At 45.4% G+C, this 27,429-nt stretch overlaps 1 protein-coding gene across 2 annotated transcripts; it reads right to left on the bottom strand.

The window, feature by feature from the left end:
• Window positions 1–12,368: 12,368 nt before the first annotated feature.
• LOC132393804 (carcinoembryonic antigen-related cell adhesion molecule 1-like) lies at window positions 12,369–26,863 on the bottom strand. 2 transcript variants are annotated; one of them, XM_059969196.1, is made up of 4 exons: window positions 26,720–26,863; window positions 24,798–25,106; window positions 21,648–21,908; window positions 12,369–13,563 (listed from the first exon to the last, which is right to left on the bottom strand). In XM_059969196.1, the coding sequence occupies exons 1-4, from the start codon at window positions 26,829–26,831 to the stop codon at window positions 13,469–13,471; spliced, it is 777 nt and encodes a 258-aa protein (XP_059825179.1). In that variant the 5' UTR covers window positions 26,832–26,863; the 3' UTR covers window positions 12,369–13,468. The 2 variants fall into 2 exon arrangements, with proteins under 2 accessions (XP_059825179.1, XP_059825180.1); XM_059969197.1 differs by lacking the exon at window positions 26,720–26,863 and adding an exon at window positions 25,450–25,976.
• Between the last annotated feature and the right edge of the window lie 566 nt (window positions 26,864–27,429).

The following is a 27,429-nucleotide window of genomic DNA, read 5'->3' as shown; positions in this document are numbered from 1 at the left end:
AGAGAAATATTAGCTTCTCTTCTTAGCAAACGCATCATTAAAAATTTCACATAACCAAGGAGAGAGCAAAGAAGAAAAAGTTTTAAAAAATTCTACTATATAACCATCAGGACCAGGAGCTTTCCCTGAATTCATTGATGAGATAGCCTCTCCTATTTCCACCATAGAAATAGGAGCATCTAACAGGCCATGGTCTTCATCAATCAGTTTAGGAATATTCAAATTGTTAAAAAAATTATCTATCATGGACTGGTCACCATCAAATTCTGATTGATATAAAGATTTATAAAAATCTTGAAAGGTATTATTAATTTCTTTATGATCAGTAGTTAAATTACCATCTTGTTTGCGAATTTTAATAATTTGTCGCTTAGTCGAGATAGCCTTTAATTGATTAGCTAACAGTTTACCAGTACAATCACTATGAATATAAAATTGAGCCCTGGTCCTAATTAATTGATTTTCAATTGAAGAAGATAATAGTAAACTATGTTCCATTTGAAGCTCAACTCTCTTCTTATAAAGTTCTTTGGTAGGAGTCACGGAATAAATCTTATCAATTTCCTTGATTTTATCCACTAATAAAGCAATATCTAAATATCTTTGTTTTCTTTTACCAGCAGAATATGAGATAATTTGTCCACGAATAAAAGCCTTAAAAGAGTCCCAAAGTATTCCTCTGTCGATTTCTTCAGTACAGTTTGTTGAGAAGAACAAGTCAATTTGCTGTTTTATATAAGTAATAAATTCTGGGTCTTGAAGCAAAGTAGCGTTAAGCCTCCAAGATCTGATATTATTGGAATAGTCCGAAATCTTAATAGATAACTTCAAAGGTGCATGATCCGAAATAGTAATAGAATCATATTTACAATCAATAACATCCGTTAATAACCGATGATCAATAAGAAAATAGTCAATTCTAGAATAGCTATGATATACATGTGAAAAAAATGAAAATTCTTTATCTTTAGGGTTCAAAAACCGCCATATTTCTGTAATTCCCGAGTCAACCATAAATGAATTAATAAGTAGGGCTGATCTGTTCAGAAGAGTATGAATAGGTTTAGATCTATCCATCGAAGGATTCAAACAACAATTAAAATCTCCACCCATTATCAACATATATTCATTTAGATTAGGAAGGGAAGTAAATAAACGTTTAAAAAATTCAGGGCAGTCAAAGTTTGGAGCATAAATATTAACTAGAACAACTTTCCGATGGAAAAGTAAGCCAGTTATCAACAAAAATCTACCCTGTGGGTCAGAGATAATTTCATGATGTGTAAACGATATTGAGGGATCTATAAAAATAGACACACCCCTAATTTTAGCGGTACAATTCGAGTGAAATTGTTGATCCTTCCAGAACCTAAAAAAACGTTGATTATCCTCCCTCCTGATATGGGTCTCCTGTGCAAAGATAATATTAGCATTCAGTCTATGGAATACTTTAAATATTATTTTACATTTAATCGGATGATTTAAACCATTAGTATTCCAGGAGATAAAGTTAACAGATCTATCCATCATACCAATATTAATTGTGTGTATCATAAAAGGTTAGAAAGACACATAACCCACAATTCAGGAAGGAGGAAAATTGATTCAGGAGCAACCGGAGAACATGACACCTCAACAATATTAATAGTTTAAAGTCGGCCCATAAACTAAAAGCAAAAAAATAAAAAGCAAAAGCGTGAAAAAAGATCCCTACCCCCTCACCCCACCCTTCGAAAAAAAGCCAAGCGGCAGGCGCATAATCTAATACTAATATTACCCCCATTTCAAGATGGCAGCTCTATAAAAAAGATTAAAAGAAAACTATATAACACCCAAATTAAGATACAGAGTTGCAAAAATATATATATCAATCAGAATAAAAGAAAACTAATATAATACAACAAACAATCATTAATAAAAAAAAGTATAAACGTCAAAATTTAAAAGTGTAATATACAGGTGAAAAACCAATCAGAGGAAAGATCAATGGGTGGGGGAGGGGAATAGGCAGGAGAGGTGAAGATGGAATCTAAGGGGAAAGCACTATGGGTTGTAGAAGAAGGCAGAATCATGAGAGAGGTGATAGGCAGCTAGAGGAGGACACAGAGTGAAAGTGAGATGGGGGAAGGGAATTACCGGAAGTTGGAGAATTCGATGTTAATACCAAGGGGCTGGAGACTACCCAGACGGTAGATGAGATGTTGTTCCTCCAACCGAAGTTTGACCTCATCATGGCAGTAGAGGAGCCCATGTATGGACATATCTAATTTTCCATATCAATATTACAACTGGGATCTTTCCTTCAAATGGCACTCGGTAGGCCCTTGTGTCCTGGTCCACAGCTCCTGCCAAAAGACCCCAAACCAGACTATTGTCCTTCAGAAACCTGATGCCACCCAGACCTCTCGAATGTTCCATGTCATCCCACTGAACAAAACGTTACAACACATGCCAAAGCAACCCTGAATGGCTGACACAACATGACTCCTTATCTTTAGCCGAAGCCAAAACATTCTCATGAGCAGGATACTCTGCCTTTGCAGAAAAGCACTAAAATAAAATGCCTCTCAGCATAGCAGTAGAGATCTTAACCAGGGCATTACATACATCAATACATTTTACTCTGTTTCAATGTTTTGCCTGTGATGGGGATGTGCTGGAGTCAACAAAACAAGCCTACAACGTACTCACCCTAACCCATACATCACTGGAACGTGAGGAAAGCTGAGCAGTCACAGCAACAGGGAGAGTGTACCCTGTGTGCATGGCCGTATCAGGCTGTGTTGAACAAATACGTGGGCACAGAGTACTAATTATGTGCTGAAGTTCCATCTCGCTCTGGTGTTGCAAAGGCCTCATTGCCACACAATGCCCTTGTCAGTCGGACAGTGCAACACTGCCTGTCCTTCATAGAAAAGTTCTTCCATACAAACACCTTTGACCATATAGCCATCAGACAGTGGTCAGCACAGAACTGCAAGAGGACTTGATTGACACAGTGGGATGGTTCCCAGAGCAGAATGTCCAGACCATCTGGCAGAATGCTTCATCACCAAATGCCACCACCAGGCACCAAGGTATTTCCTGGTCAGAGGTGTGGGGTGCCCTCCCAGTCAGATCCTTCCAACATACCCAGAACATCACTCCTACAGCACGTTGCCTGCAGGATGACTATAAAGGGGACATGGCAGTTGCTCACCCTTTGCTGGCTGTAGGTTTGTGAAGAGGATCTGCAGAGAGAGGTGTCACAGCTCATACTGAGCAACTGCTTGACAGGGGACTCTGCCATTTCCACTCCGTCCCCACCCACCATCACCGCTCCACATAGCTGCAGTAACACTTGAGGAATGAATCCTGGCCTTTCCGTTCTCAGAGAGCCAGCAGACCCAACACATGGTTGAGCAGATGCCAATTCTTGCGGTCCTTCATTCTGCTGAAAAACAAAATGCACTTGACTTAAACAGAGTCAGGCAGAGATGGCAAACAGGACACAGGAAAATGATGCCCAGAGAGAAGAACCAAGAGTCACACTTAGTAGATAAGGAACAAACTGGGAAAGATAGTAATCATTCAGAACTTCTGTACCGATGTATCCGGGCGCGGGGGAGTAATCATTCAGAACCCGTGTACCGATGTATCCGGGCACGGGGGAGTGATCATTCAGAACCCGTGTACCGATGTATCCGGGCGCGGGGGAGTAATCATTCCGAACCTGTGTACCGATGTATCCAGGCGCGGGGGAGTGATCATTCCGAACGTGTGTACTGATGTATCCGGGCGCGGGGGAGTAATCATTCAGAACCCGTGTACCGATGTATCCGGGCGCGGGGGAGTAATCATTCAGAACCTGTGTAACGATGTATCCGGGCGCGGGGGAGTGATCATTCCGAACCTGTGTACCGATGTATGCGGGCGCGGGGGAGTGATCATTCCGAACCTGTGTACCGATGTATCCGGGCGCGGGGGAGTAATCCTTCAGAACCTGTGTACCGATGTATCCGGGCGCGGGGGAGTAATCATTCCGAACCTGTGTACCGATGTATCCGGACGCGGGGGAGTGATCATTCCGAACCTGTGTACCGATGTATCCGGGCGCGGGGGAGTAATCATTCCGAACCTGTGTACCGATGTATCCGGGCGCGGGGGAGTAATCATTCCGAACCTGTGTACCGATGTATCCGGGCGCGGGGGAGTAATCATTCCGAACCTGTGTGCCGATGTATCCGGGCGCGGGGGAGTAATCATTCAGAACCGGTGTACCGATGTATCCGGGCGCGGGGGAGTAATCATTCCGAACCTGTGTACAGATGTATCCGGACGCGGGGGAGTAATCATTCCGAACCTGTGTACCGATGTATCCGGGCGCGGGGGAGTAATCATTCAGAACCTGTGTACCGATGTATCCGGGCGCGGGGGAGTAATCATTCAGAACCTGTGTACCGATGTATCCAGGCGCGGGGGAGTAATCATTCCGAACCTGTGTACCGATGTATTCGGGCGCGGGGGAGTAATCATTCCGAACCTGTGTACCGATGTATCCGGGCGCGGGGGAGTAATCATTCAGAACCTGTGTAGCGATGTATCCGGGCGCGGGGGAGTAATCATTCAGAACCTGTGTACTGATGTATCCGGACACGGGGGAGTAATCATTCCGAACCTGTGTACCGATGTATCCGGGCGCGGGGGAGTAATCATTCAGAACCGGTGTACCGATGTATCCGGGCGCGGGGGAGTAATCATTCAGAACCCGTGTACCGATGTATCTGGGCGCGGGGGAGTAATCATTCAGAACCTGTGTAGCGATGTATCCGGGCGCAGGGGAGTAATCATTCAGAACCTGTGTACTGATGTATCCGGACACGGGGGAGTAATCATTCAGAACCTGTGTACCGATGTATCCGGGCGCGGGGGAGTAATCATTCCGAACCTGTGTACCGATGTATCCGGGCGCGGGGGAGTGACCATTCCGAACCTGTGTACCGATGTATCCGGGCGCGGGGGAGTAATCATTCCGAACCTGTGTACCGATGTATCCGGACGCGGGGGAGTGATCATTCCGAACCTGTGTACTGATGTATCCGGGCGCGGGGGAGTAATCATTCAGAACCTGTGTACTGATGTATCCGGACACGGGGGAGTAATCATTCCGAACCTGTGTACCGATGTATCCGGGCGCGGGGGAGTAATCATTCAGAACCGGTGTACCGATGTATCCGGGCGCGGGGGAGTAATCATTCAGAACCCGTGTACCGATGTATCTAGGCGCGGGGGAGTAATCATTCAGAACCTGTGTAGCGATGTATCCGGGCGCAGGGGAGTAATCATTCAGAACCTGTGTACTGATGTATCCGGACACGGGGGAGTAATCATTCAGAACCTGTGTACCGATGTATCCGGGCGCGGGGGAGTAATCATTCCGAACCTGTGTACCGATGTATCCGGGCGCGGGGGAGTGACCATTCCGAACCTGTGTACCGATGTATCCGGGCGCGGGGGAGTAATCATTCCGAACCTGTGTACTGATGTATCCGGGCGCGGGGGAGTAATCATTCCGAACCTGTGTACCGATGTATCCGGGCGTGGGGGAGTAATCATTCCGAACCTGTGTACTGTTGTATCCGGGCGCGGGGGAGTGATCATTCCGAATCTGTGTACCGATGTATCCGGGCGTGGGGGAGTAATCATTCCGAACCAGTGTACCGATGTATCCGGGCGCGGGGGAGTAATCATTCCGAACCTGTGTACCGATGTATCCGGGCGCGGGGGAGTAACCATTCCGAACCTGTGTACCGATGTATCCGGGCGAGGGGGAGTAATCATTCCGAACCTGTGTACCGATGTATCCGGGCACGGGGGAGTAATCATTCCGAACCTGTGTACCGATGTACCCGGGCGCGGGGGAGTAATCATTCTGAACCTGTGCACGGATGTATCCGGGCGCGGGGGAGTGATCATTCCGAACCTGTGTACCGATGTATCCGGGCGCGGGGGAGTAATCATTCCAAACCTGTGTACCGATGTATCCGGGTGCGGGGGAGTAATCATTCTGAACCTGTGTACCGATGTATCCGGGTGCGGGGGAGTAATCATTCTGAACCTGTGCACGGATGTATCCGGGCGCGGGGGAGTGATCATTCCGAACCTGTGTACCGATGTATCCGGGCGCGGGGGAGTAATCATTCCGAACCTGTGTACCGATGTATCCGGGCGCGGGGGAGTAATCATTCAGAACCTGTGTACCGATGTATCCGGGCGCGGGGGAGTAATCATTCCGAACCTGTGTACCGATGTATCCGGGTGCGGGGGAGTGACCATTCTGAACCTGTGTACCGATGTATCCGGGCACGGGGGAGTAATCATTCTGAACCTGTGTACCGATGTATCCGGGCGCGGGGGAGTAATCATTCCGAACCTGTGTACCGATGTATCCGGGCGCGGGGGAGTAATCATTCTGAACCTGTGTACTGATGTATCCGGGCGCGGGGGAGTGATCATTCCAAACCTGTGTACCGATGTATCCGGGCGCGGGGGAGTAATCATTCCAAACTTGTGTACCGATGCTTTCAGGCACAGATGCAGTGAAACAGGAAGAGATATCATACACTTTTAAAATCATTCAACATATTATAGAATTACCCCAGGACAGAATTCCTTCTGAGCTGTCTGCATGAACATGACAAAAAGAAAGCATCACAAAGAGGAACTGGAACCTGAAGACGTCAGCAAGAGCCCGTGACTCAAGAAAGCACCATAGGAACCCGAAATACTACAAACGACATGTTAGGAATAGCTTCTTCCTGGATTCCAGGAAGGGGAATTTCTCGAGTGCTTACCAGATGGCTTTTTAGAGCAGCTCATGGCTGAGCCACTAGAGGATCAGCTATTCTGAATTGAGTGTTGTGCAATGAACCAGAATTAATTAGAGAGCCTAAGGTAAAAGAACGCTCAAATTCACCCTGAAATCTGAGAAGCAGAAGCTAAAATCAGATGTATCAGTATTAGCACGGAGTAAAGGGAATTACAGAGGCATGAGAGAGATAGCCAGAATTGATTAGAAAAGAACACTGGTAGGGATAATGGCAGAGCAGCAATAGCTGGAATTTCTGGAAGCAATTCAGAAGGCACAAGATATATACGTCCCAAAGAGGGAGAAGTATTCAAAAGGAATGATGACACAACCATGAGAACACAACAAGAGAAGTCAGAGCAACATAAAAGCTAAAGGGATGGCATATAATAGAGCCAATATTAGTGGGAATTAGAGGATTGGGAAGCTTTTAAAATCCAACAGAAGGCAACGAGAATGTCATTAAGGCAAAGATGGAATATCATAGTAAGCTGGCCAATAATATTAAAGAGGATAGCTATGGATAGCTTCCGCATAGCTATGGAATGGAATAAAATGAGATGAAATGGTAAAGTGCTTAACTGGGGAAGCGCTAACTTTGAAGGAATGAGGCAGGAACTGGCAAGAGTAAATTGGAAACAGATGTTCAAGGGGGAAAGCACAGAAGTAATGTGGGAGAAGTTTAGGGACCACTTGAGCTGTGTTCAGGATAGGTTTGTCCCACTGAGGCAAGGAAAAAATGGTAGGAAAAGGGAACAGTGACTGACGAAACACGTGAGGCAACTCGTCAAGAGGAAAAAGGAAGCTTATGTTAGATATAAGAAGCAGGAAGTAGGAGGGGCTCATGAGAAATATAGGGTAGCCAGGAAGGAGCTAAAGAAAGGACTTAGGAGAGCTTGAAGGGGGCTTGAGAAGGCCTTGGCATGTAGGATTAAGGAGAACCCCAAGGCATTCTATGCCTATGTAAAGAATAGGAGGATGATGAGAATGAAGGTGGAACCGCTAAAGGATAAAGAGGGCAACATGTGCCTGGAGGCGGAGGAGGTTGGGGAGGTCCTAAATGAATACTTTGCCTCAGTATTCACAAGTGAAAAGGATCTTGATCAGGGTGAGGTTGAAATAGAGCAGGCCTGTGTGCTGGATAATGTGGAGATTAAGGTAGAAGAAGTGCTGGATCTTCTTAAAAACATCAAGATTGTTAAATCCCCAGGGCCGAATATGATACACCTTAGGTTGTTGTGGGCATTGAGAGAAGAGATCGCTGGAGCATTAGCTATGATCTTTGAATCCACTTTGGCTGCAGGGGAAGTGCTGGAGGAGTGGCGAATGGCAAATGTAGTTCCCTTGTTTAAAAAAGGTAATAGGGAGAAACCTGGGAACTATAGACCGGTGAGTCTTACGTCAGTGGTATGCAAACTACTGGAAAGGATTCTTAAGGATAAGATCTACGAGCATTTGGAGAAGTACGGTCTACTCATGAATAGTCAACTTGGCTTTGTGAAGGGAAGATCATGCCTCACAAGCCTGATTGAGGTTTTTGAAAAGGTAACAAAAGAAATTGATGAGGGTAGGGCAGTGGATGTGGTCTACATGGACTTTAGCAAGGCATTTGACAAGGTCCCTCATGAGAAACTCATCCGGAAAGTCATGAGGCATGGGATAAGTGGAGCCTTGGCTGTTTGGATAAAAAAATTGGCTTAATAGAAGAAAGCAGAGGGCAGTTGTGGAAGGAAAGTATTCTGCCTGGAGGTCAGTGACTAGTGGAGTGTTGCAGGGATCTGTCCTGGGACCCCTGCTATATGTGATTTTTATAAATGACCTGGATGTAGAGGTGGAAGGATGGGTGAGTAAGTTTACGGATGACACGAAGTTTGGAGGAGTTGTGGATGGAGCTGTGGTTGTCGAAGATTACAAGAGGATATAGACAGGCTGCAGAGTTGGACAGAAAAATGGCAAATGGAGTTCAATCCGGACAAGTGTGAGGTGATGCGTTTTGGAAGGACAAACCAGAAGACTGAGTACAGGATTAATGGTTAGTTACCTAACAGTATGGATGAACAAAGGGACCTTGGGGTTCAAATCCATACATCCATTAAGGTCGCTGGGCAGGTTGGTAGGGTAGTTAAGAAGGCCTATGGGATGCTAGGCTTCATTAACAGGGGGATTGAGTTCAAGAGTAGAGAGGTCATGTTGCAACTCTACAAATCTCTGGTGAGACTGCACTTAGAGTAATGTGTTCAATTCTGGTCACCTCATTATAGGAAGGATATGGAAGCTATGGAGAGGGTGCAGAGCAGATTTACCAGGACGTTGCCTGGATTGGAGAACAAGTCATATGAAGCAAGGTTAGCAGAGCTGGGACTTACCTCTTTGAAGCATAGAAGAATGAGAGGGGACTTGATAGAGGTCTACAAGATTATGAGAGTTATAGGTAGGGTGGATAGTCAGTACCTGTTTCCCAGGGCACCAACAGCGAACACCAGAGGGCATATGTACAAAATTAAGGGAGAGAAGTTTAGTGGAGACATCAGGGGTATGATTTTTTTACACAGAGGGTTGTGAGTGCCTGGATTGACTTGCCAGGGACGGTGGTGGAGGCTAAAACATTAGCGGTATTTAAGAGCCTCTTGGACAGGCACATGGATGAAAGAAAAATAGAGGGTTATGGGGTTGTGTGGGTTTAGTACTTTTTTTTAAGCATTATATGGGTTGGCACAACATGGAGGGCTGAAGGGCCTGGCCTGTCCTGTGCTGTAATGTTCTATGGTTCTAGGATACCCAAAGTTTCTTCAGACGCATGAAGTGTAAAAGGGAGGCAAGAGTGGATCTCAGACCGCAGGAAAATGATGCTGGAGAGAGAAAGTAATGAGGGAGAACAAAATGGTGGATGAACTTCACGGTGGAAGACTCTAGCAGTATGATGGAAGTTCCAGCTGTCGCGGGTCATGAAATGTGTGGTTACCATTATGAGAGAGAATATTCTAAGGGAACTGAAAGGTCTAAAGGTGGACAAATCACCTGGACTAGATGGCGTACACCAGAGTTCTGAAAGAGCTGAGGAGATAGAGGAGGCATTTAGTAATGTTCTTCCTAGAATCAGTAGATTCAGGAATGGTTCTGGAAGACTGGAAATTGAAAGTGTCACTCCACTCTTCAAGAAGGGAGAGAGACAGAAGAAAGGAAACCATAGACCAGCAAGTCTGACGGCAGTGGTTGGGAAGACGTTGGAGTTGATTATTAAGGACGAGGTCTCAGGATACTTGGAGGCATGTGATAAAATCGGCCATAGTCAGCATGGTTTCCTCAAGGAAAAATCTTGTCTAACTACTATCAAAATTCATTGAAGAAATAAGCCGGATAGTCAAAGGAGAATTGGTTGCTGCTGGGCACTTGGATTTTCAGAAGGCCTTTGGCAAGGTGCCACACATGAGGCTGCTTAACAAGCTACGGAGCCCGTGGTATTACTGGAAAGATTTTAGCATGGATAAAGCAGTGGCTGACTGACAGGAGGCAAAGATGGGGAATAAAAGGAGCCTTTTCTGGTAGGCTGCCAGTGATTAATGGTGTTGCACGGTGGTCTGTGTTGGGACGGATACTTTTTACTTCATATGTCAGTGATTGGGATGATGGAATTGATGGCTTTGTTGCAAAGTTTGCAGATAATGTGAAGATAGGTGGAGAGGTAGGTAATTTTGAGGAAGTAGAAGCTACAGAAAATATTTTGACTGATAAGGAGAATGGGCAATTAAATGGCAGGTGGAATACAGCGTCAGGAAGTGTATGGTCATGTACTTTGTTAGATGAAATGAAAAGGTTGACTATTTTTTAACTGGAGATTAAATACAAAAAACTGAGGTGCAAAGGGACTTGGGAGTCCTTGTGGAGGTTAATTTACAGGCTGATTGTGGTGAGGAAGGCAAATGCAATGTTAGCATTCATTTCAAGAGGACTAGAAGATAAAAGCGGGCATGAAACGTTGAGACTTTATAAAGCACTGGTGAGACCTCACTTGGAGTATTGGGACCATTTTGGACCCCTTATCTTAGAAAGAACATGCTGAAACTGGAGAGGGTACAAAGAATGTTCACAAAAATGATTCTAGAATTGAATGGCTTGTCATACGAGGGCCTGTATTCACTGGAATTCAGGAAAGTGAGGGGTGACCTCATTGAGACCTATCAAATCGTGAAAGACCTAGATGTAGTGGACGTAGAGATGCTGTTCCCAATGGTGGGAGAGTCTAAGACCAGAGGACATAGCCTCACAAGAGAAGATAGTCCTTTTAGAACAGTGATGAGGAGGAATTTCTGTAGTCAGAGAGTGGTGACTCTGTGGAATTCTTCGCCAAAGGCAGCTGTAGAGACCAAGCCTTTATGTATATTAAAGGCAGAGGTTGATAGAATTTTGATTCTTCAGAGCATGGAGGGATATGGGGAAAAGGCAGAAGATTGGGGCCGAGAGGAAGATTGGATCAGCCATGATGAAATGGCAGAGCAGTCTCGATGGGCCATGTGGCCTAATTCTGTTCCTGTGGTCTTCCCCTCGATCATCAGATCTCCGAGTAGTCCACGAACACTACCTCACTATTTCTGTTGCACTATTTAACAGTAATTTCTTGCACCGTATTGCAGCGACAGAACAAATGTCACAACATACAATCAGTAGCCATCAGATGCCCCCTGCACTGAATAAAGCGGGCCATTGGGTGCATGCTCTTCTGCTGCTGTAGTCCGTCCACTTCAAGGTACATTCAGAGATGTTCTTCTGAACACCACTGTTATAATGCATGGTTATTCCAGTTATGGTGGCCTTCCTGTCAGCTTGAGCCAGTCTGGCAGAGAAACTGGAATGGGAATGGTAGGGGCGCAATTACCAGAAATTCATGAGAGGCCACCCTCTGGTTGGAGGCTACCCAGAGGCAATAAGGTGTTTTTCCCTTCAACCAGAGTGTGGCCTCTTTGCGTCAGTAGAGGATGCCATGGACTGACACATGGGAATGGGAAGTAGCATTGAAATGGGTGGCTATCGGGATACCATTCTTTTTTAGGCAGCACTTGGCAAATCCCAATCTACTTTGGTTCTCACCGATAAACAGGAGACTGCACCGGAGCCTCTGACTTCCCATGTTGACAAGGCTTTTCTGCCACTCACTGGATGTCTGCTCCATGCTGTAAACTCTAGAGGCTGTTGTGTGTGAAAGTTTAGAAATCTGAGATACTCAAACCACCCTATCTGGCACCAACAATCATTCCAGAGTCAAAGTCATTGAGATCACATTCCTTTTCCATTTTGATGTTTGGTCTGAACAACTGAACCTCTTGATCATGCCGGAATGATTTTCTGCACTGAGTTGCTGACAGTCTTTGACTGATTAGATACTTGCATTAAGTGGGTGATCATGTGTAACTAATAAAGTGACACTGAGTGTACACCGGTGATCATAAACCGGATTCTGGGATTTCATTGAGTCTGTGAATGTGTGAGAAAGTGATCCAGTGCAAGACCTTTAGTTACTATTTACACTTTATTTGTTATTTACTACTTACACTTTATTTACTACTTACATCTTACACACACTTTACTGACACTGAAAAACACCAACACATACCTTTTCACTTAGTGTATCTGCACCTGTTTATTTTATACATTCTATGCAAAAATAAAAACTATCAATTAAAATCTCATATTCTGACTACTTGTTCCTCACCCCCAGCCTTTGAACAATTACAATCTACTCTGCTGTTTTCTTTTATCCTATTTCAGTGCATCTTTTTCCTCACACTCGAGTTAAAAACCAAGTTTTGCACGGGAGCTGGTAGGTACCTGGAATGGGTAACCAGGAACAGTAGTGGAAGCAGGCAGTTCGGTGGAGTTGAGGGAGCTTTGAGATAAACACATGGAGAACGGAGGGATACAGATGCTACACAGGGAACATTTAGTACAAACTGGCATCAAAATCAACACAATATTGCAGGGTGAATGGTCCATCTGACTTTGTACTGTTCCACGTACTGATCATCTCTCTGGTTAACTGGTTGGGTCGATCCTGGGTGAGACTTATGGGAAACTAAGACAGGAGGTTTCCTATAGTGGGCGAGTCTAAGGCTAGAGGGCATAATCTCAGAATAGGGGGGGCGTTCAGTTACAACAGGAGATGAGGAGTAACTTTAGCCACAGGGCAGAGGGTGGGGAATCTATGGAACTGATTGCCTCAGACAACTGTGGAGGCCAAGTCATTGGGTGTACTTAAAGCACAGGAAAAGGCAGGGATTGGGGTTGAGGGAGGATAATACATCAGCCATGATGGAATGGCAGAGCAGACTCAATGGGCTGAATGGCCTAATACTGCTCCTATACAGTCAGTCCACAAGGAATGTGGCAGCAGGCACAAGATAAAAAGTTCTGGACTTCCGTATTTGAGAGCTCATGGCATAACCTGATAAAATCCAGGCTAAAGCAGTTCAGAATTGGCAGAATCCAGTCCGGAACAGAGGGTATGTGTTGGAGTTTCCCCTACACTTCCGGTAATTGAAGTATCAGTGAGTGACAGGGTGGGAAGTCTTCACTGTAAACAAATTCCCTGGAAAGTGATAGAATTCTGGGTAATCTTCTTAGTTACTCCTACATTCCAGAGGACATCAGATACCAGACTAGTCCACATCCGATCACTGTGAAATGTTTGTTCAAGATTATAAGGCTGCTGCCAAATCCAGCATCTGTAAATGTAGAAAGTGAAAGAGCTCAGTAAGCTGACACAGAGTTCGCACATTGACACACATCTGACGGGGACACGTCCAGTGGAACGTTGCACAGCTGCATCACAATTTGCAGTGCAGGACAGTCACAGCAGAGGGTGCAGTTGGTACAACAACTTTCGAAATCCACAGCCCAAGCTTTCAAAGGATTTAGTTTCAACAGTTGCAGCCTGGTGCACTGTCGTCAACATCGGAACACCCAGCCCATCATTAGAAGCTGGAGACACCCTGTACTGCCGCACCTCCCTGTCTCAGTGTGATCACAGCACGGGATCAGAAGCAGCACACCTTGATCCACAGGACTGCAGGGGATAGAGCCACCCCTGCCCGACTGCCAGTGGGGGTGTCAACAACTCAAAGATCTATCCTGGGCCCAACATTTACAAAGACACGGTATGGGTACAGATGTACCGTGGAGAGCATTTGACAGGATGCACAGGACTGCAGAAAAAACTTGCAGGCTTGCAGACTCAACCAGCTCCATCATGGGCATGAACCCACCCACCAGTCAAGAGGCGGTGCCTCAGGAAAGTGGCACCCGTCATTAAGGATGCTATCCCCCTGGACGTGTCCTCTTCTCACTTCAGCCAGGTGGTTTTGGAGTCTGAAGACACAATCAACATTTTAAGAACAGCTTCTTCCCTTCTAACATCAGGTTTCCAAATGGTCCAGTAACCCATGAACACTACCTCACTACTTTGCTCTCTTTTTCCACTTTTTTTTAAATATAAATTCTTCTTGTAAATTTATTATGTCTTGTTTTGTACTGCTACCACTAAACAATGAATTTCATGATAAACAAAGATAATAAATCTGATTCTGATCATTCTATGTTGATGACTGAGACGTGTAATAACCAAACTCTGTTTGTAAGGGGCTTTTGGGTTTGTATTGCTTTGAGAGAGTTGCAGTGGAGACTGATTTAACGTAGTGCTCACCAGGAAGCTGCAGAAGTATCTCCATAGGTAGAAGAGTTGTGCCGAACCAGCAAAAACAAATCCAAACACCAATTCAACACCCCCCCCCCCCCACATCCTCCTTATACCCACGTGCCTATCCAAACCTCTCCTAAAGGCCTCTAATGTATTTGCCTCCCTCACTGTATCAGGCATCCAAAACTCTGAGTTTAAACAAAAACTTACCTCGTACATCCCCTTGAACCTATCCCCCCCCTCCCCACATTCAAGGCATGCCCTGTGGAATTAGACATTTCAGCCCAGGGAAAGAGATAATCCCTGTCTACTCTATTTATCCCTCTCAGAATCCCGTAAACCTCCAGATCTACCCTCAGCCTCCAGTGCTCCAGAGAAAGCAACCCAGGTTTACTCAGCCTCTCATGATAGCACATGCTCTCTCAACCAGGCAGCATTCTGGTATTGAGCTGTAACACCTCACATTTATCTGGGTTAAACTCCATCTGCCATTTCTCAGCCCACCTCTGCGACTGATCTCAGCTGTGCTGTATTCTTTGCCAGTCCACAACTGTCCACAACTCCAGTTTTGATATCATCCACAAATTAACTAAACCATCCATCTACATTTTCATCCAGGTCATTTATACACATTACAAACAGCAGAGGTCCCAGCATAGATCCTTGTGGAATTCCACTAATTACAGACCTCCAGCTCAAACAAGTTTCTTCAATCACTACCTTCTGTCTTCTAAGCTACTTCTCTTCCTGGGACTGTGTAGGTGTTCCCCAGTAACACAGTTTCCTCCAATATTCCATAGGTTGAATGCAAACTGATGACTGTAAATTACTTCTAGGGTGGATGGAAAAAGGTGGAAGAATAGATTAGAGGGGAAATTAGCAGGGATGTGGGGTTGTCCTGTGATCTGGCACAGATTTGATGGGGGATCTCATACGGAAACACATGTTCAACCGTGGCTGACAAAGAAAGTTAAGGACAGCAGAAGATGATGCAATTATCTTGTGTACAAGATGAGGCATTGATCGTGTGGATAGTCAGAGGCTTTTTCCCAGGACTGAAATAGCTAGCATGAGAGGGCGTAGTTTTAAGGTGCTTGGAAGTAGGTACAGAGGAGATGTTGGGGCAAGTTGTTTTTCTTTCCATTTAAAAAAAATGCAGTGGTGAGTGTATGGAATGGGCTGTTAGTGGCAGCAGTAGCAACAGGGTCTTTTAAGAGACTCCTGGATAGGTACATGGAGCTCAGAGAAATGGAGGGCTATGGGTAAGCCTAGGTAGTTCTAAGGTAAGGACATGTTCGGCACAGCTTTGTGGGCCGAAGGGCCTGTATTGTGCTGTGGGTTTTCTATGTTTCTAAATTAGTCATGATCTTTCCAGGATCACTTGATTCTCATGGTCCCAGAGGATTGGAAGATTGCAAGTGTCACTCCACTCTTTAAGAAGAGAGGATAGCAAAAGAAAGGAAATTATAAGCCAGTTAGGTAAACCTCAGAGGTTGGGAAAGTGTTGGGAGTCTATTATTAAGGATGAGGCTTTGAGGTATTTGGAGACTAATGATAAAATAAGTCAAAGTCAACATGGTTTCTGTAAAGGGAAATCTCGTTTGACAAATCTGTTAGAGTTCCTCAAGGAAGTAACAAGCAGGGTGTGACAAAGGAGAGGCAGTGAATGTCATTGACATGGATGTTCAGAAAGTGTTTGATAAGGTGCCACACGCAGTGGCATACCTACGGAATGGCAGGTATCATGCCGTGAGTGCCACTTGAAAGGGGGGGGGGGTCACAACTGAGCAGTTTTTCTTAAAGTCAGACAAGCCATCGTTGGATAGTGAAAAAAAGAATTTTCTTCAGATGATTGATCTGTCTTTGGGTGAGAATGATCCGTCATGGGTGAGAAGCCCAAAACAAGTAGTTTGCCTGCACCTGCTACGTTTGTTGGAATCCAAAGTTGGATTGAGTACAAATGCGTCACAAGCCGAGGAGGAAGTCAAGTCAGATAAATCCAAGTACAACGAGATTAAGAGTGAGGCTGCCACGAAGAACGTGGACATGACAGGAGGGGAAGCTGATGGTGGTGGTGGTGATGGTGAGTTTATTGATGAGATTTTACCTGACAAGATTGAACCTGACAACACTGAACCTAGTGAACTGGATGGTGTCAAAGAGCCTCGAACTGTCATACCAGAGGCGATTAAACAGCATGACATTGAACTTCTGAAATTTGACAAGGATACTGGAAAAGCAATTCTGCCTGAAGCATTGAGAACAGAAATAATAAAGCTGGGTTTGAACTATTTCCAGGACAGTGAGGGTCCTTTCCTACCAACAAATAACCAATGAACAAAACTTGGTTCAAGAGGAAATTGGGAAACAGTCATGGTGAGGAAGTGACTCGCTCATGGCTGGTCTATTCTCCTAAAACATCTGCATTTTGTATCTGTTGTCTTCTCTATTCCTGGTCAGACCATCAATCCTCATTGGAGCAGGAAAGTGGATTCAACCAGTGGAAAGCACCTGAAAGGATTAGAGTTCTTGAAAATGCCAAGAATCATTGGGGATGCTTCACACAGTGGAAAGAAACTTAACTGGAAACAGAGGAGTTATTGACACTGTATTTCAGTTACAGATTGTGAAGGAGAAGCAGAAGTGGTGTGAGGTCTTGATGAGAATCCTTCACTGCATAAAATTCCTTGTGACTCAGAACCTTGCTTTGCTAGGACTCAAGTCACTTCAACTGAACGATGACTCCAATATGGGAAATTTCCTTGGCTTACTGAAATTACTGGCCATCTTTGACCCTGTCATAAAAGAACACCTCACTCATTTGGAAAGTCATCCTGGATCCACGTCTTATCTTTCACTGGGTGTCCAGAATGAATTCATCTACATGATGGCATCCATTGTTCACCAGAGTTTACTGAGAAGCATTCGTAAAGTACTATGCTCTCATGTTCGACTCGACTCCTGATCAGGCACACTGTGAGCAGATGTCAGAAGTAGTGAGGTATGTGGAAGTTATTCTGAGGGGAAAACAGTCCGTGTTAGAGAGTCCTTCCTTGGTCTTATTCAGATAAGCTAGAAGGATGCTGAGAGCTTGGCTGAAGACATCGTGAAACAGCTAGAGAAGAATGAAATGGAGCTACAAGATTGTCGGTCAGAGTGCTATGACAACACTGCTGTGGTGGCTGGACACAGAAGTGGTGTTCATCAAAGAATAAATGAGAAAAACAACCTGGCAGTGTTTGTGAATTGTGACAATCACTCAACTCAATTTGATGCGTGAACATGCAGCCAAGCAGGATACAATGATGGTCGCATTTTTTGACACCAAAGCTCTCCCTGTGTTTATCTCTCCTTCAACACAGTGCTGGGAAAAACTCAAAAATGTCATGTCTGTGGTTGTTAAGTCAGAGTCCGAAACCAGGTGGAGTGCAAGGACAGAAGCAGTGAAGCCCGTCAACAAGTACGTTGAGGAGATACCTCAAGTTCTCCTGGACAAGATAGACAATGAAAACGAAACCAGTGAAAGAAGAAATGATGCAAGGCAGCTGTACAACCGCATGCCGAGTTACGATTTTCTGATTTTGGAACAAAGTACTCATTCGCATTGACCATATCCAAAAGAGGCTGCAGGATCCTAGCATGAACTTCCACAATGGCTGCCCTGGATTTGAAAGCCCTCCGAGATCATTTTTATGATGAAAGAGAAGTGTTGGTCAGTGAGACACTCGAAGGAGGCGATCTCTGTCAAGAATGGAATATTGAAGTTAAAAGATGTCAGAGACGAAAGAAACAAATGGCTGATGAGAACTCAAGAGATGCTGGGTTAACAGCTAAGGAGGAAATGGAGAGAGTCATGAAGGGAACACTCGACCATCTTCACAGAGAAATGGACGAAAGGTTCGCTCGTTTGCATGACACTGACACCAGGTTTGAGATCCTTCTCGATGTCGAGGGACTGTGTTACGCCGCTGACAGTAACGACCTAAAGAAGTGTGAAAATTTGGGCGAATTGTACAGCCCTGATGTTGATGGACAGCAGCTATATGAAAAAAATTTGGATTGCAGAATGTTGCTATCAAGGTGGGTCAACATGAAAATATCAAGACCTGAAGAGCTTCTTGAATTTATTGTTCAGTATGGAGATGAGAGCATCTTCCCCAATCTTCACATTGCTATTCAGATAATGCTAACCATCGCAGTTTTCATCACCAGCTGTGAGAGATCATTCAGCAAGTTAAAACTAATACTTTCGTATTTGAGAGCCTCCATGGGTCAAGGCAGACTCTGTGATCTTGCTCTGCTGAGTGTAGAAAGAGAAGAAACTGACTTTGATCACATCATAGACCAATTTGCATCAGTGAAAGCAAGGAAGGTGCAGTTATAATTTTCATGTAGTGCCATAAATTGTTAATTAAAAGATTAACAAGCTTGACTTGTATTTTTGAGCTGATATTATGATAAAGTTATCTAAAAGATGGGTGTCAGATGTTTGGACAGGGACGCAATTTCATTTCTTGCCATAGGCGCTATTTTCCCTGGATACGCCCCTGGCCATATGAGGCCACTTAACAAGATAAAATCCAATGGCGTTATCGGAAAGATACTGGCACGGATAGCGGAATGGCTGACAGGCAGGAGGCAGTGAGTGGGAATAAAAGGGGCCCTTTCTACTTGGCTGTCGGTGACTCGTGGTGCTCCTCGGGGGTCTGTATTGGGAATGCTTTTCATATTGTTTGCCATGATTTAGATAATAGAGTTAATGGCTCTGTGGCAAAGTCTGCTGATGATACGAAGATCGGCAGAGAGGTAGGTAGTGCTGAGGAAGTAATGTGATTGTAGCAGGACTTAGACAAATTCAAAGTATGGGCAAAAAAAGTGGCAAACTAAATACAGTGTTGGGAAATGTGCGGACTATTATATAAATGGGGATAAGGTTCAAGAAGGTGCAGAGGGACTTAGTAGTCCTCATTGCAAGACTCCCAAAAGGTTAATTTACAGGCTGAGACTGTGGTAAAGGCAAATGCAATGTTGGCACTTATTTCAAGGGGAATAGAATATAAAAACAAGGAGTCAATGCTGAGCCTTTATAAGACATTAGTCAGACTGCACTTGGACAATTGTCAACAGTTTTGGGCCCCAAATTTCAGAAAGGATGATGTGTTGTCATTGAAGAGAGTCCAGAGCAGGTTTGTGAGGATGACTCCAGGAATGAATGGGTTAACATACAAAGAGCATTTGGCAGCTTTGGGCTTGTACTCACTGGAATTTAAAAGAATGTGAGGATTAGTCCCTCCTCTCGTTGGACCATCCACATACTGATTTAAGAAACCTTCCTGGATATACTTAAACCTCTTACACCAAGGTCCTAGTTTACAGTATATTAGGGAAGTTGAAATCCCCTATGAAAACAACCCCATCATTTTTAAATGTTTCCTGAATCTGATTACATACCTGTTCCTCAATGTCCTGGTAGCTGTTTGGGTGTCTGTAATACAATCCCATCGGAGTGATTGCACCCTTCCTATTCCCAACGGACTCAGTATCTGACCCCTCCATCATCTCTCCTCGAGTGCATCTGTGATAATCCCCGATTTGTGCAACTCCACTCCTCTATCTTTTCTGAAATTTTGAAAACCTGGAACATTAATCACCCATTCCTGCCCCTCTCCTAGAGAAGTTTTGGTAATGACTACGTCATAGTCCCATTCATGCTCCAAGTTCATCTTTACCCACATTACGCCTAGTATTTAAATACATATACACAAACCATCCTGCCCATCACACCTGTTATTTCAAATTTGCTTTTCAATACTTTTCTGGATATTTATCTGCTGATCCGATCCTTCCCTTACTGAACTGGGGCTCCAAAACTAGTTTAAACCCTCCCGAGTAGGATCAGCAAACCTCCCAGCCAGGATATTGGTTTCCCTCCAGTTCAGGGGCAACTCATCCCTCTTGTATAGGTCACCTCTTCCCCAGATGATCCAAGAACTTGTATCTCTGTTTTCTGCACCAGCCCATGGCACAGAGAGTAAACTGGAGATTACAACCTCAGAGGTCCTCCTCTTCAGCCTCTTTCCCAACTATCTACTCACTGCATAGGACTTCTTCCCATTTTCTGCCTATGACATTGGTGACAAAATGCACCACAACCTCTGGCTGTCCCTCATCTCCCTTAAGAATTTCCTGCAGCCGCTCTGATACATCATGGACACTAGCATCCAGGAGGACACACATTCCTGGTGTCTCTTCTGCGGCTACAGAATCTCCTTTCTGTCCCTCCAACTATCAAGTCCCCTGTATCTATCACACTGCCCGACTTCTCCCTTCCCTGTCGAGGCTCCGAACCACCCACAGCTGCTGTCCGAAGCCCTCACTCCGGGTGTGACCACCTCTTCTAGAATCCTGTCTGGAATATCTCCAGCCTCCCAAATGATCCAGAGCACATCCAACTTCAGCTCCAACTCTTTGACCCGGTCAGGCAGGCGCTGAAATTGTGCACACTTCCTGTGAATGCAGTCACCAGGGAAACCATCAGGTATCCCAAATTCCCACATCTTACAGTAGCATTCCATCTTGATTACTCCACACCAAAAAAGGCTCGCCTCTTCTTAAATGCACATTTATCTGCTCATGCAGGATTCTGTTGAGCCAGAGCCTTCCCACTCTACCACTGGCACACTCAATCAATGGCCACTCTGCTTGAGACTATTTCTATTTGCAGCTGAGGTCAGGCTTCTGATGCCAGTTTCCACACCTGCACAGCCCAAAATCACCGGCCTTGCCCGAGTCTCCTGAAAGACATGGCTCTGATCCAGTGCTCACTCCTCCTGCCTGAGCTGCAGAGAGGCTGGCGTTACCAGAGTCCACTCTTCTCACACTCACACCTAGCTGCCATAGGCGCTGGAAAGATAGATTGGGCCATTGGAAAAGGGAAGAGGTGTGAAGTAGCTGATTACTCAAAGAGCTGATGGACCCACAACTTCCTATGTCACATCACTTGTAAGAACTCCAGCCCTCCTTTGGCCATCTCGGCTGCAATGCTGACCGATTGTTTTCTAAAGCCCACCAACGTAAGATGGTGAAAAGGTACCCTCAGAAAACCGAGCTTACCAGGTCTTGTCAGGATGTAATCCTTCCTGACGGAGCTGACTGGATTGTGTGCCTCACACACATACGTAGCACTCTCGTGCCATGCATCATTCTGGATCAGGAGAGTCCTGTTGCCATCTCTCATCTGGGCATTACAGCAGACTTGGACTCCATTTTTCCACCACTGATACTCAAGAGGATCCCCATCCACCTTACACGTCAGCTGGATGGCAGAACCGATGAAGATGGTATTGATGACAATCAGATCTTCTGAGAGAGGACCTAAAGGGGAGAGTGTGGTTAATGAATGGTGAACAATTCCAATGAAAACTTACCACCCGGCACCACACCAAACACAAAGGAAAGATCAACACTCTGCAACAACAAGGCAGCACCTTCCAGACCCACAACCACCATTATCTAGGAGGACAAGGACAGCAGATTCCTGGGAACACCACTACTTGGAAATCCCATTCCAAGTCACTCACCATCCTGACTTGTAAATATGTCACCATTCCTTCATTGTTGCTGAGTCAATATTGTGTAATTCCCTCCCTAACAGCACTGTGAGTGCACCTACACCTCAGGGACTGCAGTGGTTCAAGGCAGCAGCTCATCATAACCCTCTCATGGGCAACTAGGGATGGACAATAAATGCTGGCTTAGCTGGTGACACTCACATCCTGCAAATGAATAAATTAAAAAATTGAAGTGACTGCACATCACAACAAGTTCCCACCAGTGAGCTCATGGTCAGACCTGTGAGGGGGTGTGTGGCAACTGCAGGGATTTGCCCTCAGCCATGTATCAAGAGGAATTGTTGGATCACTGTTAATGTGGTTTCAAGGCAGAGGGAAGAACAGGGACAGATAAACAGGGGACTGTCCTCGCTCTTCTCTACAAAATATGACAGGACCTTCACTCTCCAAAAGGTAAATAATGGTTGAGAAATGTGCTCAAGTTCTTTAAGGTCTGGACTGCTTTAATCCACCAAGTGTGCGTGTTTGACCTTATTACCAAGGACTCCATCTAGTTCCTAGTTGATACCTTATTATTGAAGGTGGTTGCAACATTGGAGGCCTCAATATCCACCCCAGAGTGCAATGTTCTAAAAGTCACGGAAGCCCATTTATACGTTTATGACAAACAATTTCCTTCCTATTTTTTGCTGTGAAAGTGCTCTTCTCCATCTATTCTTACAGTGGCAGTTTGTTCCCAGTACAGATTTCTGATTAGGTGGAGGTCTTTTGAATCTAGATCTAGAGTTTTCCAATAGCCTTCTGAAAATCCAAATACACAACATCTACAGATTATCCTTTGTCTATCCTGCTTTTTATTTCTTTAACGAATTCTATGAATTCTCAAGTACAGCAATCTCATCCTTGGATGGTCAAAACGTAGGAGTTAAGGTAGAAGAGTGGCACAATGGTATTGCAATTGGCAGAACATTGTGAGAGTTGTAAGATTAGTTTAATTGCCATTGATACGTTCTCCCCATGACTGCGGGGGTTTCTTTCAGGAGTTCTGGTTTTCCAGCAGATCCAATAAAATTCTACACCAGACACATCCCTTTTCTTTCTCTCCCCCCCCCCCTCCCCATCTCAATCCCTTGGCACTTTGTAGGGAATCGCTTCCTCCATGGCTCACTTGACCACACATTCATTCCTGTCTAACACTGCCCCAGAGTCAAGGTGTTGCAAGCACTCTCCTTTCACTCCCCACTCTCCTCTCCACCCCCGTCACCCAGATACCAAGAGAACTTCAGCGGAAACAGCCATTGACCTTACATTTGTTCCCATTCGCCGGACTGCATTTGGAGATCATAACCTGGTCTCCTCCGAGCCAGAGGAAGCAAGCACAGGCTATGTGATGGTTTTATGAATCAGTCCATAGCAGTGACCCCGACACTTATAAATCACTATGCCCCTTCTCATCTCCCTGACTGACCTCCAGCCCTATTATTTGGGACAACACAAGTTGGAGGAACACCACATCCTCCACCCGGGCATGTTGCAGGCTGCAGAACTCAATATTGACTTCTCCTCCTTTATGAGAATACATGTTCTTTGTTCTAATGCAAGAGCAGTTTCCCCTGCCACACTCCTCTCTTTCACACTGCCTATTGTCTGACCTGCTGGGCACACAAACCACACAAGCAACAAACTGCACTGGCATGATAGCTTAATCTGATCCCAGTGACCACATGACTTCACTCAATCAGAGAATATTCTGCCCATTGCCCTCCCCCATCTTCTCTGCCACCCAAACTAATGTATTGAATCTTGAAAAGTTTGAGGAGCAAGTTTAGTTACATCAAACAGAGTGAAATGCATCACATGCACTACCAATACACGAGGGAGTGCTGGAGGCAGTCTGCAAGTATTGCCACACATTCCGGCATCAACATAGCATTTCCATAATGCTCGTCAGAACAGCACAGAAAAACAAGCAATAAAACAATCCCCAGTCCTCTCACAACCATGCTCATACAGACCTTTACCCTCCGGATCAGCCTCCAGTGGACTTGGAGATACTAATCTTCGACTTAGCCAGCAGACTCAGCTCCGGCCAGTAGGCCTCGATTTCCCCAGAATTCCGGTTCAACTCTTGGGTCTTGATCCTCAGCATCAATCCCAGGATACCCTGCTCATTGAACACTGGACCTCAAACTCTAAACTTGCCAATTCAGGAACCTAGCAATGTCATCAGAGCACGTTCATCTCGACCACACAGAACCCCAACTCTGGAACCCGCCAACAACTAGATAACCTGGGGGGGGGGGAAGCTCATCCACTATTCACCAGCCCTACACCCAACCATGGATGTCCCACCTCCTTGTTGCTGGCCTTCAAATGCAAGAGCGGAGTCTTAGGCTCCAGCCTGAGCTCAAATTCCCCCATATTCTGTCCCGAAAACCTAACTAAACCCCCTAACTCCCCTATCCTCAAGACTTTAAAAATGAATTCAGTGTCAATAAGGGTATGTCTTTTGAACATTTAATCTTTCATTCCCCACAGATGTAGCCTTGACCTGAAGTATTTCATCTCCTCCCCCCACAACATCTGGTTTATTTCAGATTTCCAGCACCTGCAGGTTTGTTTGGATTTTTATGAACTACAGAACCTGCAGTGAGTCATTTTTAAACCATTACAAGCAAATGAAAACACTCACCGAAGAGGAACAGCTGTATTATTTTTAGTGTACGATCAGCTGCCATGAAGCCGTAATCTCCTTGGTCCCCGACCTTTAATCCATTTATCATCAGAGAGCCATTGGATGGAATAAATTGTAAACGTGATCTGAACTGCTCACTGGGCTCTGCCCACTTCCCGTAATCCGGGATGTGATGCAAAATCGTGAGCGGGCTTCTGTGCCTGGCAAAGAATGTCCAAATTATTTCCTGCTTGCTGGGATCAGCTTTGACTTTAGGATCCAGTAACACTGATGAACCAATCATTCCATTCATCCGTTCCTGTTGGGCTGGTGAGGACAAGAGAGAGAAAACAAATCACTGAAACTGTTAACAGGGAAGTGAAGCAGATGAGAAAACTACAGGCTACTGATGCACCCAACATCACTAAACAGGTAGAACTTGTGCCCTATATCATCCCTGCTGATAAACTAAATCCCAGAGCCACACATCCCACTAGCTGACATTTACCCAAAGAATATTGCAGAGTGCAGAGAATTCTTACACATAGAACCAGCTTCCTCACCCCCAGCTGCTCATTGGCACTGTGTGGGGTTTCACACCAGCCAAGTGTCCAGCAATCCAAAGGTAGTTGATTGCCATGTGTTGGTTGAAGTACAACTGCTTACTTACTGCCCGTTACACCGTCTCTGGCAGCGTCCGGGGATTCCTTCAGCTTGTCATTCGCTCAGCTTTCACTGTCAGCCATGACCCAGGTACACCATCGCACACAGATGTAGGATTCTTCATTGCTGTTTCCATAACAATTTTGTTTTACCAGAGTCATTAGCTCCGAGCAGAACCTCCGAAGCTGGAGGACCAGTAGAACCACTCCGAGCCTGACCTCTGTCCTTTGACCTGTTTGGCACTGGTGACCCTACCAAGAGTCAAAGCACAAGACCCTGACTCCAGCCAACAGAGTCATTGAGGTACGCAAGCCTCCAAACCACATCCAAGATCGTGGTCCTCCTGGAGGTCAACAAAATTCAGGCGATGCGATACTCCGCTCCGCAATGCGCCTTGAAATTTCACCCTGTAGCCGGCAAACTGCAGCTTAGCACTCTCCGTAACCTCGCCTCCACTCCCCACCGTCCCACAGTTTTTTTAAATTTGGTGAAAGGTGTCCTTTGGCCTGCCCGAGACTCGGTCTCCCAGCACGGCGAGACGTCGGAAAGGGAAGGTCGCTCCGGAACTCGGTGCAGCCAATACAAAAGGCGAAGTTTTGAGCGAGGCGAAGGAAGGGACTATTTAAAGGGGAAATCACCTAAACTAGTCATGTGAAACGCAATGTTTCGTTTATTTAGCCTCACTAAATGTTCACACTATGTAACGTACTGACCAGGAACCGGAATGTTCTTCTCACCGTTTCTATCTTCGCATATGGAAATAACCGGGAAAACGTGTATCTCGGGCGGTAGGCGGGCGGGCTGAGTTGCTTTCGGATCTTGGCAATTCATTCAATTCAACGGGTTGCCAAGATCGGAGAACGAGTCAATCCAACCTTTATTCGTGATTTCAGTGTATAAAGTCACAGCCTCTTTACATCGGGCACGGCGGAAAACAACACAATCGCACTTGGTCTAATTGTGGGGAGCAGTTTAGTGTTTTAGTATAACACCCAAAGCTCGTTCATTCACACAAAATGCTGGAGGAACTCAGCAGGCCAGGCAGCATGTATGAAAAGAGTGCGGTCGAGACCTCTTCGGCAGGACGGTTTTGACACCGGGTACATTGCATCTCTCACTATAAAGCATCAACCCCACTGAGGTCTCGGCGACAAGCCTCAGAGTCGGGATGAAGAGGCGATTCACCCGGCTGCAGTGGGTCGCAGGGGACCCCACACCCACTCCGACCTAACGCTCCCCATCGCAACCACCCCGCGCCCCCCTTCCGGCTTTCCTACCTCCAGGAGGGAGTGCGATACACACGCACAGTGACAGGTGAAGAGCGAGCCACGGCATCGAGGGGGCTTTACAAAGGCGAGAAAATCTGCAGATGCGGGACATGCTGTTCATGTGAGGCCGAAATCTAGTCTGAAGCCGTCCGGTCCCGGGCACCGGTGGAGTGAAGAAATCGAACATTTTAAAATTAACAAATTAAACTTGTTTAAAAAATGAATCACATGTGGCGAATAAAAACTTTCATCATCCGAAGAACACGTGCGTGATGAGTTTTAAATTCGCGTTTTAGTTGGCAGCGGAGAAGTGCCTATTTGTTATCAAGGGTGAGACCACTGTAGCAAATAAGGAAATGTGATTGGCTTTTCTTGAGCTGATGTAGGCATAACTAGTCAAGTTTATTTCCCGTCAAATACACGAATAAGGTTTACTTGGAAATCTAAGAATATCCGAGTTAAAAGACAAAACTGATTTGGTAAGTGCATTTAACCGTCATGTGACGGAGAAGTATAGTGGTCATACTCAGATTTATACGGATGGTGCTAAGGAACCTGAAACAGGAGTGATGGGGTTTGGGGTGGCTATACCAGCAAAAGAAATTGGAATCAGAAGAACATCTAATAATATAGGAGTGTGTACAGCGGAGATGTTGGCGATGGGTGGGTGGAGAAAGCAAGACAAGTCAAAGCGTTGATATGCTCAGATTCATCCTCAA

This window comes from Hypanus sabinus, chromosome 5, assembly GCF_030144855.1.
Source record: "Hypanus sabinus isolate sHypSab1 chromosome 5, sHypSab1.hap1, whole genome shotgun sequence".
NCBI lineage: Eukaryota > Metazoa > Chordata > Chondrichthyes > Myliobatiformes > Dasyatidae > Hypanus > Hypanus sabinus.
This window is presented reverse-complemented; position numbering and strand designations above follow the sequence as displayed.